Here is an 18,298-nt window from a genome sequence, read left to right on the forward strand (position 1 = left end):
TTGCAAAATCAAATAGCTCCCCTTTAAAAGACTAGAGAAGGGCAGCTAGGTGGGCACAGTGAATAGAATACCAGGGCTGGAGTCAAGAAGACCTGAGTTCAAATACAGCCCCAAATGCCCCCTTTCTAGCTGTGTGACCCTAGGCAAGTCACTTAACCTCACCTCACTTTCCTCATTTGTAAAATGAGTTGGAGAAAGAACTGGTATCACAACCCAAGTGGGGTAATACTAAAATGCCTAAAATGGCTCAACAACAAAAGGAAAGAAGTCCTTCCAATTCTTTTTTCCCCTAATGTTTCTTTCCATATCATAGCCCAAACTCTAATTCTGGCCCATCACACATTATGTCTTCATTACGGCAACAGCCAAACCTCATTCCTGTCTTTGTCCACTGGTCTCTTCCCCCTTCAATTCCCCCCGAATACTACCAGTCTTATTTCACTAAAACATCCACAGTGGTGCTTTTTTGTTTGTTTCTGGTCAAGAGAGGTAGCAGTGTTGTGAACAAAGCTCAGGCTTTAGTCACACATGTATTGGCTCTGTAAGACCTGGGCAAGTCCCTGCTCCTTTCAGGCCCCCTTGGGGGGCTGTCACTAATAGTTGCAGAAGTGCTGCTCTGCATTGGGAGCGATGAAATCACAGGTCTGGCCAAAAATGAAAACTCTCATCATGTTCTCTTTCCCAAAACATGCCCAGGTTCTCTACTCCTCACAGCATCAAGCCCAAGCTCTAACTCAGGCTGCAAACCAAGATACTGGAACGAACCTCTCACCTTCCTTTTCTCAACATTTGTCTCTTCTAGTGAACCTTACTTCCCTCTAGTCAATGGCTAAACAGCTCAAAATAATTTACTCTTCATTCTTGAAGTTTGCTGGGAACAAATGATTATTGAATAGACTTTTTTTATCAACAAGGAAATATAGCCAGCCTGAAAACTCACCATAGTGGGTGAAAAACTTCTCATTTTGATATCATTTATCCATATTCGTGCAACTTCTTTATTGGAAGCTTCTTTCTTGACTGTTCCATTGCTGACATCAGCTTTAGAAAAAGAAAAAAAAATCACTGCATATTTTAAAGAGTAATTTTCACTATCTGTCTCCTCCATGGTTTTACTATAAAGATTACCCACCCCCACAAGCAGGCTTAAGGTCTTATAGTCCAAAACAACTATCAGTTTCTCAATCTTTCTTTCTTTTTGGAGGGTAATTGGGATTAAGTGACTTGCCCAAGGTCACATGGCTAGTTTTTGTGTTAAGTGTCTGAGGCTGGATTTGAACTCTGGTCCTCCTGACTCCAAGGCCAGTGCTCTATTCACTGCACCACCTAGCCACCCCTCAATCTTTATTTCTTACAGAAATTACACCCTAGAATTTTAATACTACCACTTATTGGACCCAGGGATACTTTTATGACAATTTTAAACTCAATGAATCGATGTCTCACTAGAAAAACATGGACACGAGAGTTTAAGAACCAAGGGGTAAAAAAAACTACACAAAACCTGGATTTAATATACATTTAAAAGGACAGTTTCATTTTGAGAAGCCTAAGTGGTTGAATAGAAACCCACAAACCCTGTGTTGTCACCAAAGTAGAATCATTCTTACCTGAGCTGATGGTACTTACTACCTTTGGAGGCAAAACAATTATTTCTGGAAGAAAAAGATCAATTTGGGGACATTTTTCTCCCTCTTCCCCTTCCCAGAGGTAAAAACAAACAATTCTGTGCCTGATCCTGAAGGGTGCTCTCGGTGCTTTTTATTCTACAGTTAAGAATACCCTGACATATGTAGATGGGATGCAGAAATCACATACAAATGATCACTAAGGCATGGACAGTGAGGTGGCCTTGAAGCCAGGAAGACCTGAAAACACACACAATCACACCCACCCCCGCCCCAAGCTGGATGACCCTGAGCAAGTCATTAAACTTGTCAATGTTCTACCCCACTAGTATCAAACTCAAGTAGAAACAGGGACCATAAGGAACATAGAAGGATCCCTGTGGACTAAATGCTGACTTAATTTTAAAACATAATGCTATCTATGTTTTACTGTATTTTTAAAATTTTGTTAAATATTTTCCAATTACATTTTCATCTGGTTTGGGTCAGTACTCCAGAGTGGGGCAGGCACATCATGTGGCCTGTGGGCAGCATGTTAGACACCTCTGTTCTACAAAGGCCTCTAAAATTCTCAGTAGCAGAGGTAGTAACCTTCGTTGGTAAAGGGGGTTGACAAAAAAAAGTGCTCTGCACACCTGAAAGCACAATATAAATACTAGCTGTTATTATTATTTCCTATAACAATGAAAGCACAGGTCTAACTAACCCCTATCACTAGGCCAAATGACATGTTAAATTAGAAGTAATGAGGATCGAAAGGACTGATTCTCTTGCCCTCCTCTCAAAATTCTCCATGGAAACACCAGGGACCCCATGAGGCCTAGAGAGTTCAGCTATAGGGAAGGCTTATTTATCCTTTATACCAGAGGCAAATCATAGAAACAATGAAAAGTTCAACACTGTCTAGCAACATATAAAGGGATTAGCTCCAAATATCCAGGTCTCCAGGTCACTCTTCATAGTTTCTTTCACCAAACCCAGATCTTGAAATCAGTAGCCCATCAAAGAACAATGCAGTTGTTTAGTTGTTGTTCAATCATGTCTGACTCTTTGTGACCCCATTTGGGATATTCTTGGCAGAGATACTGGAGGGGTTTGCCATTTCTTTCTCCACCTCATTTTACAGATGAGGAACCTGAAGCAAACAGGGTGAAGTGACTTGCCCAGGGTCACATAGCTAGGAAGTGTCTGAGCCTTGATTTGAACTTAGGAAGATAAGTCTTCCTTACTTCAAGTCAGGCACACTATCCACTTCACCATCTATCTGCCCCACCAAAGGACAGTGTAGTGACTTGTTAAATTGCTAAGAAAAAAGGGAAAATGCTTAAATATCTCAAAGGCACATAAATTAAATTTATTTTTAAATTTATGTACATAAAGGTACATAAATTGCTTAGGGTGCTTGATTGGGGGGTGCTACTTAACATTCTAGTCATCCGCAAAGTGGGCAGGAAATGAAGGGATGCATTGTTCAGGGATGTTTTATTCAGAGTTAGAATATATATTGGCTCTACTGGAAAGTTTGGAGTTGGTAACAACTCCCTATTAAAAGGATTACCGTCTTTATTTCTAATCTGAAGTCAAGGTACAATTATTTACCAATTAATCTAACCCAACAATTATGGCGACACTTTACTCCTATTTTGGATTTTTACTATGTTAATAAGCACTTGGTGTTGGGAAGTGGGTATACAAAACATGGTCTCAGGCCCTACAGAAGCTTGCTATTTTGAGGACAAAAGAGACAAGAAACAGTTATAACAAAACCTATGATGCAGTTTCAAAAATGAGCCTTACACGACGTGATGGTAAATGTTAAACTTGAGTTTAGAAGGCAGATACATCCATAGCAGCTAATATATCTATGAAAGGAGAAGGTGATAACTGAACTACGTCCTGAAGAAAAGGCAGAACAACAGATGGAAAGGAAAGAAAGGTACAGGGCATTCCTGGCAGAAAGAACAACATAGGCAGGAATAAAAATGGCCTGTTCAAAAGGAAAAATAGTGGGCAGAACAGCTTGGCTGAAACTGAAGGTTTATGTCAGAAAGTAGTGACAGAGGTTGACAGCTACATCCTAGGTCTATTACTTCCATCCTGTGTAACCTGTGACAAGTGCAGGAGTTACTCTGGAGCCTGCTTCATCATCTGTAAAACAAGGAGACTGGGGCAGATGGCCTCTAAATCCTTTACCTATGATTCTATGAACAAGCCTTGCTGAATGACAAAATAGATATGGAACTGAGTAAAGGGCAGAGTCAAACAAAACACCAAAGCTTTGAGCCTAAATGACTGAATGGTGGTATCTTAACAGAAAGTGAGAATTTGGAAGTTTTAGTCTAGTTCTGTACATACTGATTTTGAGACGGTATACCTATAATTAGAGATGTCCTATCAGGAACTGACAGTATTACCAGCATAGAAAAGACACTTGAAGTCGTAAAACAGAAAAGCATTTCACTGAAAAAATATAGTGAGAAAAAAAAGAGAAGAAAAGAATCTCAGAGAATGCCCAGGTAGGAAGCAAGAGGAGTCAGCAGAATCATTGCTCTGTTCAATTTTTAACTTCTGATTCTAATCCCACTTTAGTAAAAATAAAGAGTTCCTAGTACCTATGTAATTACATCACTTCTAATTTCTTCTTCAAGTTTTATTCTACTCCAATGGCTTTCTAGGCCCCTTTCTTCCAAAACTGCTTCAGTGAGCTGGCGGTCAGTGCCTCTTGGCTTTCTACACTAGCATTCCAAAACTCAATACTTTCAAATCTGTGCTCTACTCTTCCCCATGCAGTCCAATAAGCAGAAAGCCTCTACTCTTTTAAAACGAAAAAATCTGCAAACAGACCAACCCTACCCCTCAAACAAAACCCCCTCAAAACCAAAATACAGTTACAATCAATTCTGGTTATCCACAAGTAGGTTATATATTATACCTGAGGAACCATTCCCCTGCCTTGCCTCTCCTGCTGTGCTTCCCAGATCAGTCAGACCCATTATCTCCACGGAAGAGAAATTTACTATATATTCACTGCAACACACTCCGAGACTGCCCAATTGGCACACACCAGTCATTACAATGGCCCTTAATTAATGGTTATAATTCTAAAATGTAAATGTCCCTTAAGCACAGAAGATTTTCATTAGTGAGTTTCTCTAGGGCTTTTAGGATGGAATTAATAATTGGTGGTATCCAAATAGAGAATGGATTGCTTTGAAAGGTAACAAATTCCTTGTCAAGACAGGTCTTCAAGAAAAGGAGATATAGTGACATGTGTTCTCAAGAGATTGGATTTAGGTTTGGATACAAGTTGGACTAAATAATCTCGTGGTCCCTTTCAACTCAGGTTCCAAAAAATACTATCTTTCCCACAAACAGCAATTACTTACAGTCACATAGGAAACCATGATGGATGGGTATTTCAAATATTATTAACTCCACTTGGTATATAAGGAAACTGAGGTCCAAGAAGGTCAAAGTAGTTATCACAAAGCTGCTCAGTTGCAGAGCTGGTATTAGAACATGGGTTCCTTGACTCCAAATCTATGCTCTCCTTTCTGTCCCCACACTGCTCCTCAAATGAAATATTCCCCAATTTTCCCAAGCAGGAGTACTCTCTACCTCCTGTGAATGGTACTTTGTAGCTTTCTTACTGCACTTTCACATTTTACCTTTCATTAGTTAAATGTGTACCTTTCCACTGACGAGTAAGCTCAATGAGGACAGAGACCAAGTTGTTGGGCTGTGGTTTCTGGGTTTGTTTGTTTTTTTTTTTAGTTCTCTAAACTAAGTATGCACAGGACCTCCATAAAAGATTGCTGAATGAATTTCCTGATGATAAGTGAGGCATTTTAGATCAAAGCTTTAAATCTTTCAATTATATACCCTGTATACAACATACCAATTCATATAGATAATACTTTCCCCACATCCAACTCTCTTAATATTTGGCCATACAACTCAAAAAATTTAAAAAATGACATTCTTGATTTCTCTTCTTCCTGAAGACAATCAGAAAGGCATTAGTGAACATGAGAAAACTTACTGGCTGCTGTTGCCACTGGCTGAGCAATGTTAGCTGGCGGCTTCAGTTTCATGAGTTCATTAAGACTATTATTTTTCAGCAGATCTTTCAGCTGGATCTGGTCCTTTGAAGGTGTGGTGGTCAAGGCATTACGGACTGCTGGTGCTGAAACCGAAGGCCGTGTATTTGTGCTAGTCTGGATAATTTTTGTTAAAGTTATGGTTTGTCTTGTAGTTGTGACTGGTGTGGTTTTAGTCATCACAATTGTGGTTCCCAAAGTTGGAAGCTGATTTATTTGATTCAGCACAAAAGTTGTAGTAGATGGTGGTTGTGGCTATGAAAAGACAATATCAATGACAACATCAGGGACTGTGCACACAACTTAGTTTAATGTGTCTCTAAGATAAATATTATCAAATGATTTGAAATTCTGCAGACTGTTTTAACTGCCAGGTCCCTGACAATTTCTAGTTCATTTTCCTTAATTTCTCTAGCCCTCAATTTGCCTATAAAGTAAATTGGGACTGGACAACTCCCCACACCACCCTCCTTCCCCCGGCACTATCAGGGTCCCTTAAAGCTCTACAATTGTATTCCAACACTGAATTTACTTCTATATATTAACTGTCTGGTATGCAGAACCTGGGAAAACTATGCATCCCAAGAATGTGAATTATTCTGGAAAATAAACATATCTCATTACCAAGTTACTACTACATCTGAGTTTATCATGAAACCATGTGGTTATGGGGTTTGGAGAAGACAGGAAACAATGAGTGGAGTTATGGATAAACAGTCAAGATTTTACAACCTATGTCTCATTTATAGGATTCAATGGGCACTTTCATGCAAGTAATGAAAGCAACAACTTTTTCTCCAATACCATCCCTTTTACAACAAAATGATAGAAAGGTCCCTCAATGATTTACCATGACAAACGAAAATTCTGCATTTTCATTTATCAGAACTATAATTTCCACCCCACCCCCCAGTTTAATGAACATATACCTCTTGCCTTTGGTTAATACACACTCCAAGAGTTTTTAGTGTGTCAGAGGAAGCAAACTCAAGAGTGCTTTGAGTTTAAATAATATAGGCAGGTTTTCTTCATGAATTATCTTAATGTGAGTACTGCCCCAAGAAATGAGATTTCTGAATGGAACCATAGATATGACATATACTGATAAGCATAGCTTTGGGGACCTCACTGAGGTTTTAGACAAAAGCTGTGTTTCTGTGAGGGGACATGACACTTGAAAGATAAGAGGGAATTCAATCCAACTGAATTCACCACTGGGCCCCCTTTCTTTCTGGACCCTTACACCCTGGTACTACCACACACAATTCTAAATCATTCTTACCCTAACATTTAATAGTGCTGGAGCAGACACAGTCTCTGGTTCTTGCTTAACAGGAACTGTTGCCTCAGTGTCCAAGCCTAGTTCTAATGCACTAAGTGGCACTGACTGGAGAGAGACAGAGAGGGAGAGAGGGAGGGAGAGAGAGAGGAGAAGAGAAAGTGTGTGTGCAGTGGACAAAAGATAGAGAAAGAATGAGTGCAAGCAAGTTTTGGTATTTTTGAGGTTGCTTATAATTTTCCCAAATTAAAATTCCTTATATTTAAATTGAAAACAAAGTTTTTCAATATTAAAGACATCGCAAAAGGAAACAGAAATTTGCTACCTTGCAATAAAACCCTTTATTTCAATGCAGCTGGGATCTTCAATGAGATCCTAGATCAGCATGCAAAAAACACAATGAACTAAAGGTATAAAATCTTTCCAATTAGCTCCTCTGAATATCAATTTTGCAGCATTGTTTTGCTTATAGAGAAGATGTACACATGAATCATAAATCTAATTTCCTAAGAGTACATATGCAGAGATGTAATAGGGACCAACTATCCATTAAGTGGATATTGCTAAAGTCTAAACCATTTCTCTTACCCTTAAATATGGAGTAACATGTAGTAAAATAATCAACAGAAATATTAGGAGAGTTCTAGAAAGAATAAGGATACTTGGAAACAAATTCATTTACAGCTTAAAACTTTGACGTTCTAAATCTGTACATTCCTTCTGTATAGAAATCTCCCAAATAATGTCTTAAGCTAAGAAAAAGAAGCATTAATAACAAAACTTATGAGGTTTTGGAGAATTTTCTTACCTGCTGAACAGGTAGAGTGGGTGTTGGAGTTGCAAGGCCTGGGTCTCCACTATCAATATCAAAAAGATCATTTGGACTAATTCCACTTTCACTCAAAGCAGCAAGCAACAAGTCTTGTCCTGGTTCCACCATCTTTAGAATGAAACATTCAAAACAATTAACATGTCACTTTGATGTTATCCTTTATTATTCTCTTTAGCATAACGGATTTTTTTGAAGCTGTATTTCTACAGGAATCATCAAAGTTGATGACCTTTACGATGTACTACAGAATATTGCACATGCTGGGAAGACAAGAAGGAACAGACCTGTTTGTGGTACTGAGTGGTCAAATAAAAATGTCTGTGGGCTCAGGAGGGAGAAAAGACAAATAGGTCTAGGGGTTCCCTATCATTAACCAACAGCAATAAGGATCCCTAAAAAACAAACAAAACAACAACAACAAAAAAAACCCCCACACACAATTTGGGCGATAAGATGAGAGAAGCCAGGTGTCAGGACCTCAACCCACTGCACAAATTTTATTGGGAACCATCAGAACTCAATGTTCTCCCCCCACCCCAGTCCTTCTTTTTGCCTTTTCAGACCCAGGAGTAGCCACTGGGCTTTTGATCCACATAATGGTGGGCCCAGAACCACCCAGTCATACTGGCACAGGTAATCATACTGAAATTACCTGTTAGAGAGAAGAATTAGGCCTGGTCTGCTTGGCCCCAAAGGGCAGAACCAGGAACAGTTAGGATAACTATAAAGAAAATTTCCAAAAAATTAGAGCTGTTTCAAAGTAAAATGAGGTTTACCTCTCAGTAGAGGTTTTCAGGCCAACATTAAATGACCCAATGGTCAGTTACATCAACCAAACAAGCCTTCTTGCTGTTCTTCACACATGACACTGAATATCCCATCCCATCTTCCCCACCTTTTATATAGGTGGTCCTCCATGCCTGGGATAGGTTGCAATTTATAGTTCTGAAGGATGCAACTTAACAGTAGCAACAGTAAAACCCTAAAAATCTTACTGTATGGGGGCCAAGGATTATGCAATTTAATTCTAGGTTATGGCAGGCATATTCCTTAGGACACAGAAACAGTAATCAAGCTAAAGCCATTAAAGAAGATGGGTGAATATAAAGTGTGAGAATTACTCGGGTCTCAAAGGCTGAGTCATGCACTCACCTCTTAAAAAAAAAAAAAAGAGGTAGGAGGGATCCAAAAGAACAGTAGAGATGAACAGGAGGGGAAAAGAATGTACTCCACCTGTGAGAAGCCTTGGACTCCTCCAAAGTTTAGCGCAATCACCTACCGGAGGGAAGCCTTTCCTGATTTTCCCAGTTGTTTATGTCTTCCTTTCTCCCTGAATCCCATGTTAATTTTACATATCTATTGAAGTATACTGCCTCCCCTGATAAGACAAGATGCAAGGTTTGGAGCCCCTGGAGTCCAGCAGCACAGTGCCTGACACATACATAAACAGTCATCTAAGAAATCACTGTCATAGCATGGAGGGGCTTTTTGGCTGGATCAGGAATCTTAACCTGGAGCATAAATACATCTTTCACTCACTCAACTGAAATTCAGCATTCCCTTAGTTCTAGACTTATGGCCTTTGGGAAGCTTGCCCATGCTCTTCCTTAAAGCTTACCCAATGTTCCATTGAGTTCCCTCAGTGCTCAAGGAAGGCAGGACAGCTCTCCTTTCTCCAAAGCTTGCTTTCAGTATGTAACAAGCCTGCTTCTCCCACCAGCCACAGGTTTCTTGGAAGTCATTGTGGGTTCTAAGTTTCATCCTGTTTACATCTTTTCCACTACTTAATAATTACCTAGATTCAAGAAGAGTACTCTTCCTGAGTTCAAATGTGGCCTGAGACATATAACCAGCTATGTGACCCTGGATAAGTCACTTAACCCTACTGGCCTCAGTTTCCCCCTCTATAAAAAGGAAATGGCAAACCACTCCAGTATCGCTAGCTAAAATCCATAATGGGGTCGCAGAGAGTCCAACACAACTGAAAAACGACTGAACAACAAAACATAAACTCATTATCTAACTTTTACCTGATAATATTGCTTCAGAGACATTAGTATTCAGATTTGTAGCCAATAGAGTGTGACCAGAAGAACACAGGTCTCAAAAACCCACTGTCCCTTTCACCTCTCAAATATAAACTCACCAGACAAGAAAAACGCCTTTTGCCATGACCCTCTTTTACCTTTGTGGACTTGCTTTCATCTCATAAATCTCTCATGGCAATACAGCTCTTCTTGCCAATGTCCACACGGAACACAAGCCTTTACTTAGGTCATCCCCACCTTGAATCTTTTCTTCATCCTCCCAACCTATGCTCATTCTCTTAAGAGATGGCTTAATTTACCATTCCTCCAAGAAGCATTTCTATGTCTTAAGATTATTTTTCTGGTCTACATCCTCGTAGCAATTTTGTTTCCAACTTATTATAGGATGTGGGTAGGTCATAGGTTCATAACGCATCTGGAAGGAACTTTAGAAGCTCAGTCCAACCCTCTTACCCACCGGAGAGGGTGGCTTGCCCAAGGCTACACAGACACCAAGTGCTCTTCCCACTACATCAGAATGACCCTCAGCAAATGCTCACTGAAAGGGAATTCACGCAAAGAGAGGCAGCTTTGCTGTGTGTCCCGAACTTGTGGTCTGAAGGGATCTGGCTTTGAATCCTGCCTTTGACAACGAAAGACTAGTTCTATAACCCTATGCTAGTTTCTAAACTTCTGTAAAACAGAAAAGATACCTACAGTACTTACCTCAGAAAGCTTTTTTGGGAGGCTTGAATGAGAAACTTTTGTATAAATCTGAACAGGCACTAGTTACAACATAATCAGCAATATTTAGTAGTCTTTCTTTTAAGAATGCTTTCCATCTTAACCAGTTTGGTTTTTCCAACAAAAAATGTTACCTACCATTCCTTATTAGATCACATATTAGAGGTTATAGTTAGCTTGAGGGAGGTGCTCTGTGAAATGTTCAAACCTGGGAAATATTTCACTGTCAAAGTGAGGAAAAAGTGATGTGATAGGCAGGCACAAGAATGTCAATCTGACCAAGGAAAGGGCAAGAACATAGTGACATCTCTGGAATTCCAAGAGAACTGAAACAGCTTCCAAGAACATTTCTCATACATCATTTTCTTGTAGAGGGCAGAGCACACAAGTTATCCATTTGTCTTTTCAACTACAACATATTTTAATTCAAAGGCAGGTTGTATGGTGTGAATCTACACATGTTTTTATATGCTGAATATACACATATGTACCCCTCTTTTGGACCACACATCTTACAGTTCTATAAACATGCAGAAATAATCTGCAAGATCTCCATTTATAATTCCCCTGAGACAGAAGGGGCAGCTTTCTTTGTCAAATATAGGTTTGAGGGTGGGAAGAAAAGATGCGAATAAAGAGTGGTCATACCTTCTCAGAAGTGTAGGTGACTGACAGGAAAAAGAAAGATTGGGAAAAAAGGGCTGGGTGGGGAATGCCAGTAGCTTGCTAACTATTCACTACAGAATAGATGGATCAATCTATATAAGATCTCATGTCTTAATTGAAACTGTCACGCAAAGATATTAACTGCTCCTACAGAACTGAAAGTGTGGCAGGTACATTATGTACGGCTTAATGGAATTTGTGTATACAATCCAAAGGAACAAGTATGTTTGTAGTATACTGTATCTCACAGAATCATGATATGAACTGGCACCAAAGCACTCAGAGGCTCTTATCCTTTTCTGTGTTATGGACACTCCCTCCCACCCCCCAGTCCTCTTTGGCAGTCTTGTGAAACTGGTGGACCTCCTCCTCAGAATGTTTGTTTTAAAAATCATAATCAAACATGGAAAGAAGAAAATCAGAATCTGTCCATGAGATGTCAGAAATCTTTTAGATAGTTTCATCAGTGACGAGAAAACACAAAATTGAAGGGAATGGTAAGAAAACAGGCTATAGGAAGAGACCACCTATTTTGAATTTTCAAAAAAGTGAGGTAATTCTTCTATGCAACATGACTAACGTGAAACTGTGTTTAATAGGAATATATGTGTAGAGACCATATCGGATTGCAAGCCATCTATCTTAGGGAGGAACACAAAATTTAAAACTTATGGAAGTGGGGCTGCTGGGTGGCACAGTGAATACAGCACCAGCCCTGGAGTCAGGAGGACCAGAGTTCAAATCTGGACTCAGACACTAGCCATGTAACTTCAGGCAAGTCACTTAACCCCAACTGCCCTACCTTCCCCCCACCAAAAAGAGCAAAAACAAACAAACAAAAAAAAAACACAAAAAAACCCTTATGGAAGTGAATGCTAAAAACTAAAAATAAACAATTTAATAAAAAAAAAAGTTGGAGAAAAATATGATGGTTTTTGTAAAGCACAGAAAAGATCCATCCAAGTTTTTATTTCCCTCCAGTATAAAGAAAATTCGATCACAATTGAGAGATTGCCACATTCAAGTTTTCTGGAGATTTAAATCAGTGGTAGTTCAAAGAACTTGTCCAATACACAAACTACTTTATCAAGACCAAGGACCACCATGGACCACTAACTACTCATTATGCCACCCCCATTCCAGAAACCTTACCAAAATTAACAGAAACACAATGATGGCATTATAGCTGTTTTTTATTAGGTATTAGAAATTTGGCAGAAACAAAAGTATAGACATTGTATTTTATACTTATACTAGGAGACAGACAGGCATGGATGGAGTTACAATTATCACTGGAGGAGTACCCACATTAATTAGATCTTAGATCCATTCATCTGAGTAAGATGAGCTCAAAAACTACAGATGGTTCTCAGACCCTATTCTTTGCCAGCCACTGAGTTCATTTAGATCCTCAAATGTCAAGAAATATTATGCGAATTCTTCATTTTATATACAATGAGATCTAGGCATTCTTTCCCTTCTAAAAACTCTTTCCAACTATGTTTTCTGCTTAAGCTCTCTGCTCATACATTTGATAGCAAATAATCAAAGTGAAAAAAGAAATACAAACAACCTGTATTAACAGTGTATAATACAAATTATGCTAAATAAGAATACAAACTGTTGGATCAGAATACAAACTGTTTTAGATCAGATGAGGGAGGAACCCTCCAGGCTCCTTGGTGGGAAGCTGCTGGTACCAAGCCATCAAATTAAATCCTTTGACACTGAACTGACAGAAATATATTACTATGTACTCAGAAACCATTTCAAAAATCTATGGTCCAAAGGGGACCTTAAGGACACAACCCCAATACTTTAAAATTTCAGTGAGGATTTTCCTAAGATGACATTAATATTTAACGAAACAAGAAAATTGGTTTCTTGTTTATCCAAAAGTCCAGTCTATTTCAAATTACTTCTTCTTATTTGTTTGCAAATAAACTTACCAGAATAGGAAACAGTTAACAGAAAGCTGGGGGGGAGGCTAGCAATTAGTCTACAACTCAAATACTAGCCATTCCTACTTGTCCTCATGGGTAAAACAGGTACAACTCAGAATCTATTTCTTCCAAATTGAGAATAAAAAGTTTCTGAATAGAAGCCACACAACATATCATTCAACATATGTGTAATACATATGCTAAACAATGGCAAGTGAAAGAGAACTTTCCCAGTATGTATTCAAAGGGATATGTAGATTTTTATATTTCACGATTATGAGTGCTCTATAAAAAGGTGACCAAAATGGTTCAGCTTTTAGTGAGACTTCCAACTCCTAACCCCAACCCCTGAAAACTTATATTTTTGTAAAAAGACATAAGTGTCTTTTTGTCTTTACAACTAATTATATGATCTTATATATAGCAAACCAACATAATAAACAAGTCCCTTAAAGATCCTGACTATTGATATTTTTAAAAAAGTACAAGGCCATCTGGCAAATTCTCCAAGAATGATTCCCAAAATAACAAGAATTTTGGAAGGTAATTTGTCTGAATTTCATAGGTCCCTATTATTTTGCTACAAAATGTAGTATTTATGAATTCTGGGTCTCACTGAGGTTCAGGCAGGAATAATTAACAACAGGAAAGAGGCAAAATGATGTTATTTTCAGTAAAGGCAATAGGCTTTTTTGAGCACCATGTTTTTAGTTGCTTTTCACAGCTCAAGGAAACCTGGCAAAAAATAAAACCTATCAGCACAAACCCCCCCCCAAATTTATGAGAGTCTGTAACTATTGTACACTAAAGCAGTTGTTTCAAAATAATTTTAAAAACACCTCTTCATATTGATGTGAAAAAGTTTTAATGATTCAAACTGAACGAATTTTGATGCCCTCAAATCTGTTTTTAAAGACAAAAGAAAATATTTTTATTTACAAAGTTATTATTGCTTCATTCACCAGAGATGAACCAAAACAGGAAATTTAACATGTTTAAGTGGTCTTAATCAACAAGCAAAATACCAAATACTCGATAAATTGCTAACAATTTTTCAAAAGTTTTTAAATAATTTAAGGCTTATTGACCAAATTTGATCAGCTGACCAATTAATGAACAATTTTCAATTACACCTATGGTAAACATAGGCAATGATTCCCTCACTGTTCACAATGAATACAACTTCACTCATCTTAGTCACTAATTTCAGTCTTTCCTATGAATATCTACTACCAAAGTGAACAAGTAAGAAAAACCTAGCAAGTTTTAGTTTTGCCTCTCCCTACTATCTTTATTACCTCCAGTAAAGATTTAACAAAGCAGTAAAAGGAGCCTTAAAAAAAAACTCTGATGGCCCATTACCTGATTAAGAGTCCTTGAGTATCGAAAACTTGGATATACTCTGTACACCAAGTACTAAAGCTTTTCGTTAGAAACAAACTATCAATGCTGCTCAAACAGCACAGAAGCAGAGGAAAGAAAAAAAAACTTAAGAACCACCCTCTGTATGGAGTATCCAGTTAATCGTAACTGAAAATGGAAAATCATCAAAAGTGGAACAACATAATTGGTAAAAGACTTTGAAAATCTTTAAGAGTTATACAAATCTTAGCTGTTACTATCATCTACACTGAAAAGTGTTGAAAGAACAAGGGGGGGGGGAGCTAGGGTCAGTGAATGGAGCACAGGCCCTGGAGTCAGGAGTACCTGAGTTCAAATCCGGCCTCAGACACAACACAAAAACTAGTCATGTGACATCGGGCAAGTCACTTATAACCCCAATTGCCCTCCAAAAAGCAAAGCAAAACAAAACAAAAAAAAGAACAAGGGGAAGGCTCTCTTTGCAGTGACCCACCATATCTTTATATTTTTGGATAGACATAGTACCTATTTGCTGGAAGCTTCTATAGCCTGTTATCTGTCTGTGATTATCAATCTTCTCCCTTCTCTATTACTGATGAAATTTAATTCTGCAGATTACAAATTGTAATGTGAACCATCTGCTGGTAACCCAACATAAACTTTAATCTACATTCTATACAATCTAGTCATTCACTTAAAGTCTAAAACGATTAATCAAATAAGTTTCAATGAAGTATCCAGTTTGTCATTAATCATTAGGACCCAAGGAAAACTGATGAAGAAATTCTTCAATATGCAGGAATTTTATCACTTAAGCACCCAAAGCAAAAATTTTTGTAGCCAACAATACCATACACTTAATAATTTTAAAAAAGAACAAGAATTTTTTACACTTACTGCTTATAATCTTGCTCTGCACAGATATCAGCATGGTTAAGTGTATCAGCATGCTTAAGAATCCTATGAAGAACTCATAGTATATCATTTTATATGCTTACAATTTAGCTAATTAACAAAGTTATTTAACACCTACTGTGTGCCAGGCAGCTCTTTAGAGGCAGAAGAAACTGAACAGATAAAAGTACTTATGTGTTCCTTTCCTAAAAGGGCACCCTCAGCAATCCTCTGTTAAGTTTCTCAAGTTTTAACTTCCTCAAAGGAGTAAGATGTACTTGTAAATTGTTCTCACACTTGAAATGTGTGCTCTTGGCAAAATTTATATGAAAAAGTGAATCCATGTATGTACAGGTCCAAAAAGTTAAGTATTATAATTACTAATGGAAAAAAATTTTACCAAGAGCCCAAACACCAATTACCCTAAAAAAAGGTAACAGGAATTAAACAAGGCTTAAAATATGCTTAAATATTTAAATAATTGGGAACCCATGACACTGATCTTTCAAGAATCACACATTCAAATTCCATTGGTTCACTAACCAAGAATTTATACTGATAAAGAACTGAAAATATGATACACAAAAATAATCTAATAAGAGTTCACATTCAATAGTGTTACCTCTCCATTCTCCCACCCCCTTTTCTTCCTACACAAAAACCTGTATTAGTCAAAAGATGTACTCCTGGAACCAAATTAGCAAGGATGTTTAGAGAATTTTAATTGCACTCAACCACCATCTAAATAAAGGTTTTAAGGGATCTAACTTAAGTTGCACATATAATCATATAAGTTGTAGCAAAGAAATCAAATTTTTAAAAAGTGTTAAGTAGGAGCAAAGCAATTAATTCCCCCTGAAAAATTCTGTGCTCATTTGGGGAAAGCAGAATGCCTTCCCCCAAAAATTAATCCAGAGTGTCTTGGTTTAGAAACTCATGTTAGTTGTTTTAATTATTTTCTTTCTTCACAAAAACTATCAACTGAAGTAATAACTTTTGTATTATTAGTAAGAAAATAATAATGGAGGAAGAAAGTGGTTAAGAGAAAAGGACTCCTCTAAACTGAAGTTTGCTTGCAGGGAATCATTTTAGGTCTGAACAGTTTTCACTTAAAAAAAAAGTACCAGCATCAAGTCCTTAAATAGGGAAATATCCTCTGTTTAAAGTCCCTCAGAACTTGATCCCTTTCTATCTTTCCAGTATACCTTACAATCTAGTGACACTGGCATCTTCATTGTTCCCTTGAATTAAAAAACTTTCTTCTCCACTCTAGGCAATTTTCACTGATTTCCCACCTGGAATTCTCTCCCTACTTATCTCCATCTCCTGGCTTCCTTCAAGTCCCAGATAAAATTCTACCTTCTTGGATGAGACAGCTTTTGCTCCCTCTTAATTCTAGTGCTTTCCCTTTGTTGATGATCTCCAATTCATAAGGTATATGTACCTTGTTTGTACACCGTCTCACCTGTTACCCGGTGAGTTCCTTGAGATCAAGGACTTTTCTTTTTGCCGTTCTTTGTGTCCCTGGGGTTTTACATAGTTCCTAATACACTGCAGGCTGTTTAATACTTGTTGACGTGACACGACCTACAAATACAGCTTCCAATTTAACCTCTCCTGATCACATACTTAAATAACTAAACCGGTGGGAATTTTCTTTCCTTTATTGCCTGTATAACAATAATGATGATCAAACCATCATTATTTGAGAAATCCAACTTGAACATTTCTGACAACTGAAGAAAAGCATCCATCAGCCCTTCTGTTCAGGTCCACGGCTAAAGTGAGTGGTAGGACTGCCTGGACTAGACCTAGAGGGGTCTTCATCTGTCCTAGACACCGAGCTTTCTGCCGGCCCCCCTCCCCCCAGGCTCGCTCTTCCGGGAACTCCACGTTCAATGCTCTATCTGTTCGGGCCTCGAGAATTTTTGAACACTTTGGCTACAGAGAAGAAGTTGCTAATAATCAACTTTTAAAGGTCAGTGGGGCTAGTCTTCTAACCTTCCCCCATCAACACGTGTTCAGCACAAACTTCCGGGTGCAGCTACAATTGGCTGCGGAATTCAACGGCCGAAAGCCTGGCTTCCTCTGACCCTGTTTTCTTTCCCTTTCATTCGGAGTTCGGTTTAACAAGCACACCCCAGAACGAAAGGCCCCCAACCCGAACCAGGGGAACTTGGCGCACCAGGAGCCCGCCGGGCGCCCGCAGCCCGGCCCGGGAGCAGCACAAAGCAGCGGTGCAGGGGGAGGAGCCGCACGCCAGGGTCGGCCCAGAAACAATCGGCAGGCTTCAGACACCCGGGAGTCCGGGCCGCTCAGACGCACCCTGGGCCACTCCCCCAGCCGCGGGACCAGCGATTTGGGGAAGTTTCGGGGCTCGGGGAGCCCGGCCCACGCCTCCGGCGGCTCGGCCTAGCGGCCGGCGCAGCTGTTCCCACACTCGGACCCCGGAGGAGGGAAGAAGAAAGAAGGGATGCCCCCGACCCGGCAAGCCCCTCCCCAGCGGGAGAGCCCCCACGTGCCGAGACGCCCCCCTTCTGACAGTCACGACGGAGAGGCAGAAAAGAGGCGGAGGCTCCAGGAGATCCGCGCAAACCCCCCTCCCGACCCCCACGGGCCTCTCCTCGAGGAAGGAGGGTGTCTCCGACGACCCCCCTCGACCCTTCCCCCTAGGCAGGGGCCAGACAACCGCAAAAGCCGGGGGTGAGGAGCAGGTCAAGCCCAAACCCTTCCTGCCGGCGCGGGGCTGGGGACGCGGCGCGGGGCTGGGGACGCAGCGCGGGGGACACGGGCCTGAACCACACCCCCCCCCCCCGGCTGTGC

The 18,298-nt window shown here is 39.5% G+C and overlaps 1 protein-coding gene across 2 annotated transcripts in view; it reads right to left on the minus strand.

The window, feature by feature from the left end:
• SBNO1 (strawberry notch homolog 1) overlaps window positions 1–18,298 on the minus strand; it is a 75,989-nt gene that overhangs the window by 29,164 nt on the left and 28,527 nt on the right. For both annotated transcript variants that reach the window (XM_069081554.1, XM_069081553.1), the window contains exons 2-4: window positions 7,816–7,947; window positions 5,671–5,983; window positions 941–1,041 (exon numbers count right to left, since the gene is read on the minus strand). In XM_069081554.1, coding sequence (XP_068937655.1) covers window positions 941–1,041; window positions 5,671–5,983; window positions 7,816–7,947 — 546 coding nt within the window. The remainder of the gene's footprint in view (window positions 1–940; window positions 1,042–5,670; window positions 5,984–7,815; window positions 7,948–18,298) is intronic.

Source organism: Petaurus breviceps, unplaced genomic scaffold (genome assembly GCF_028583685.1).
Source record: "Petaurus breviceps papuanus isolate PSGF00001 unplaced genomic scaffold, PetGlider_PUasm1.0 99, whole genome shotgun sequence".
NCBI lineage: Eukaryota > Metazoa > Chordata > Mammalia > Diprotodontia > Petauridae > Petaurus > Petaurus breviceps.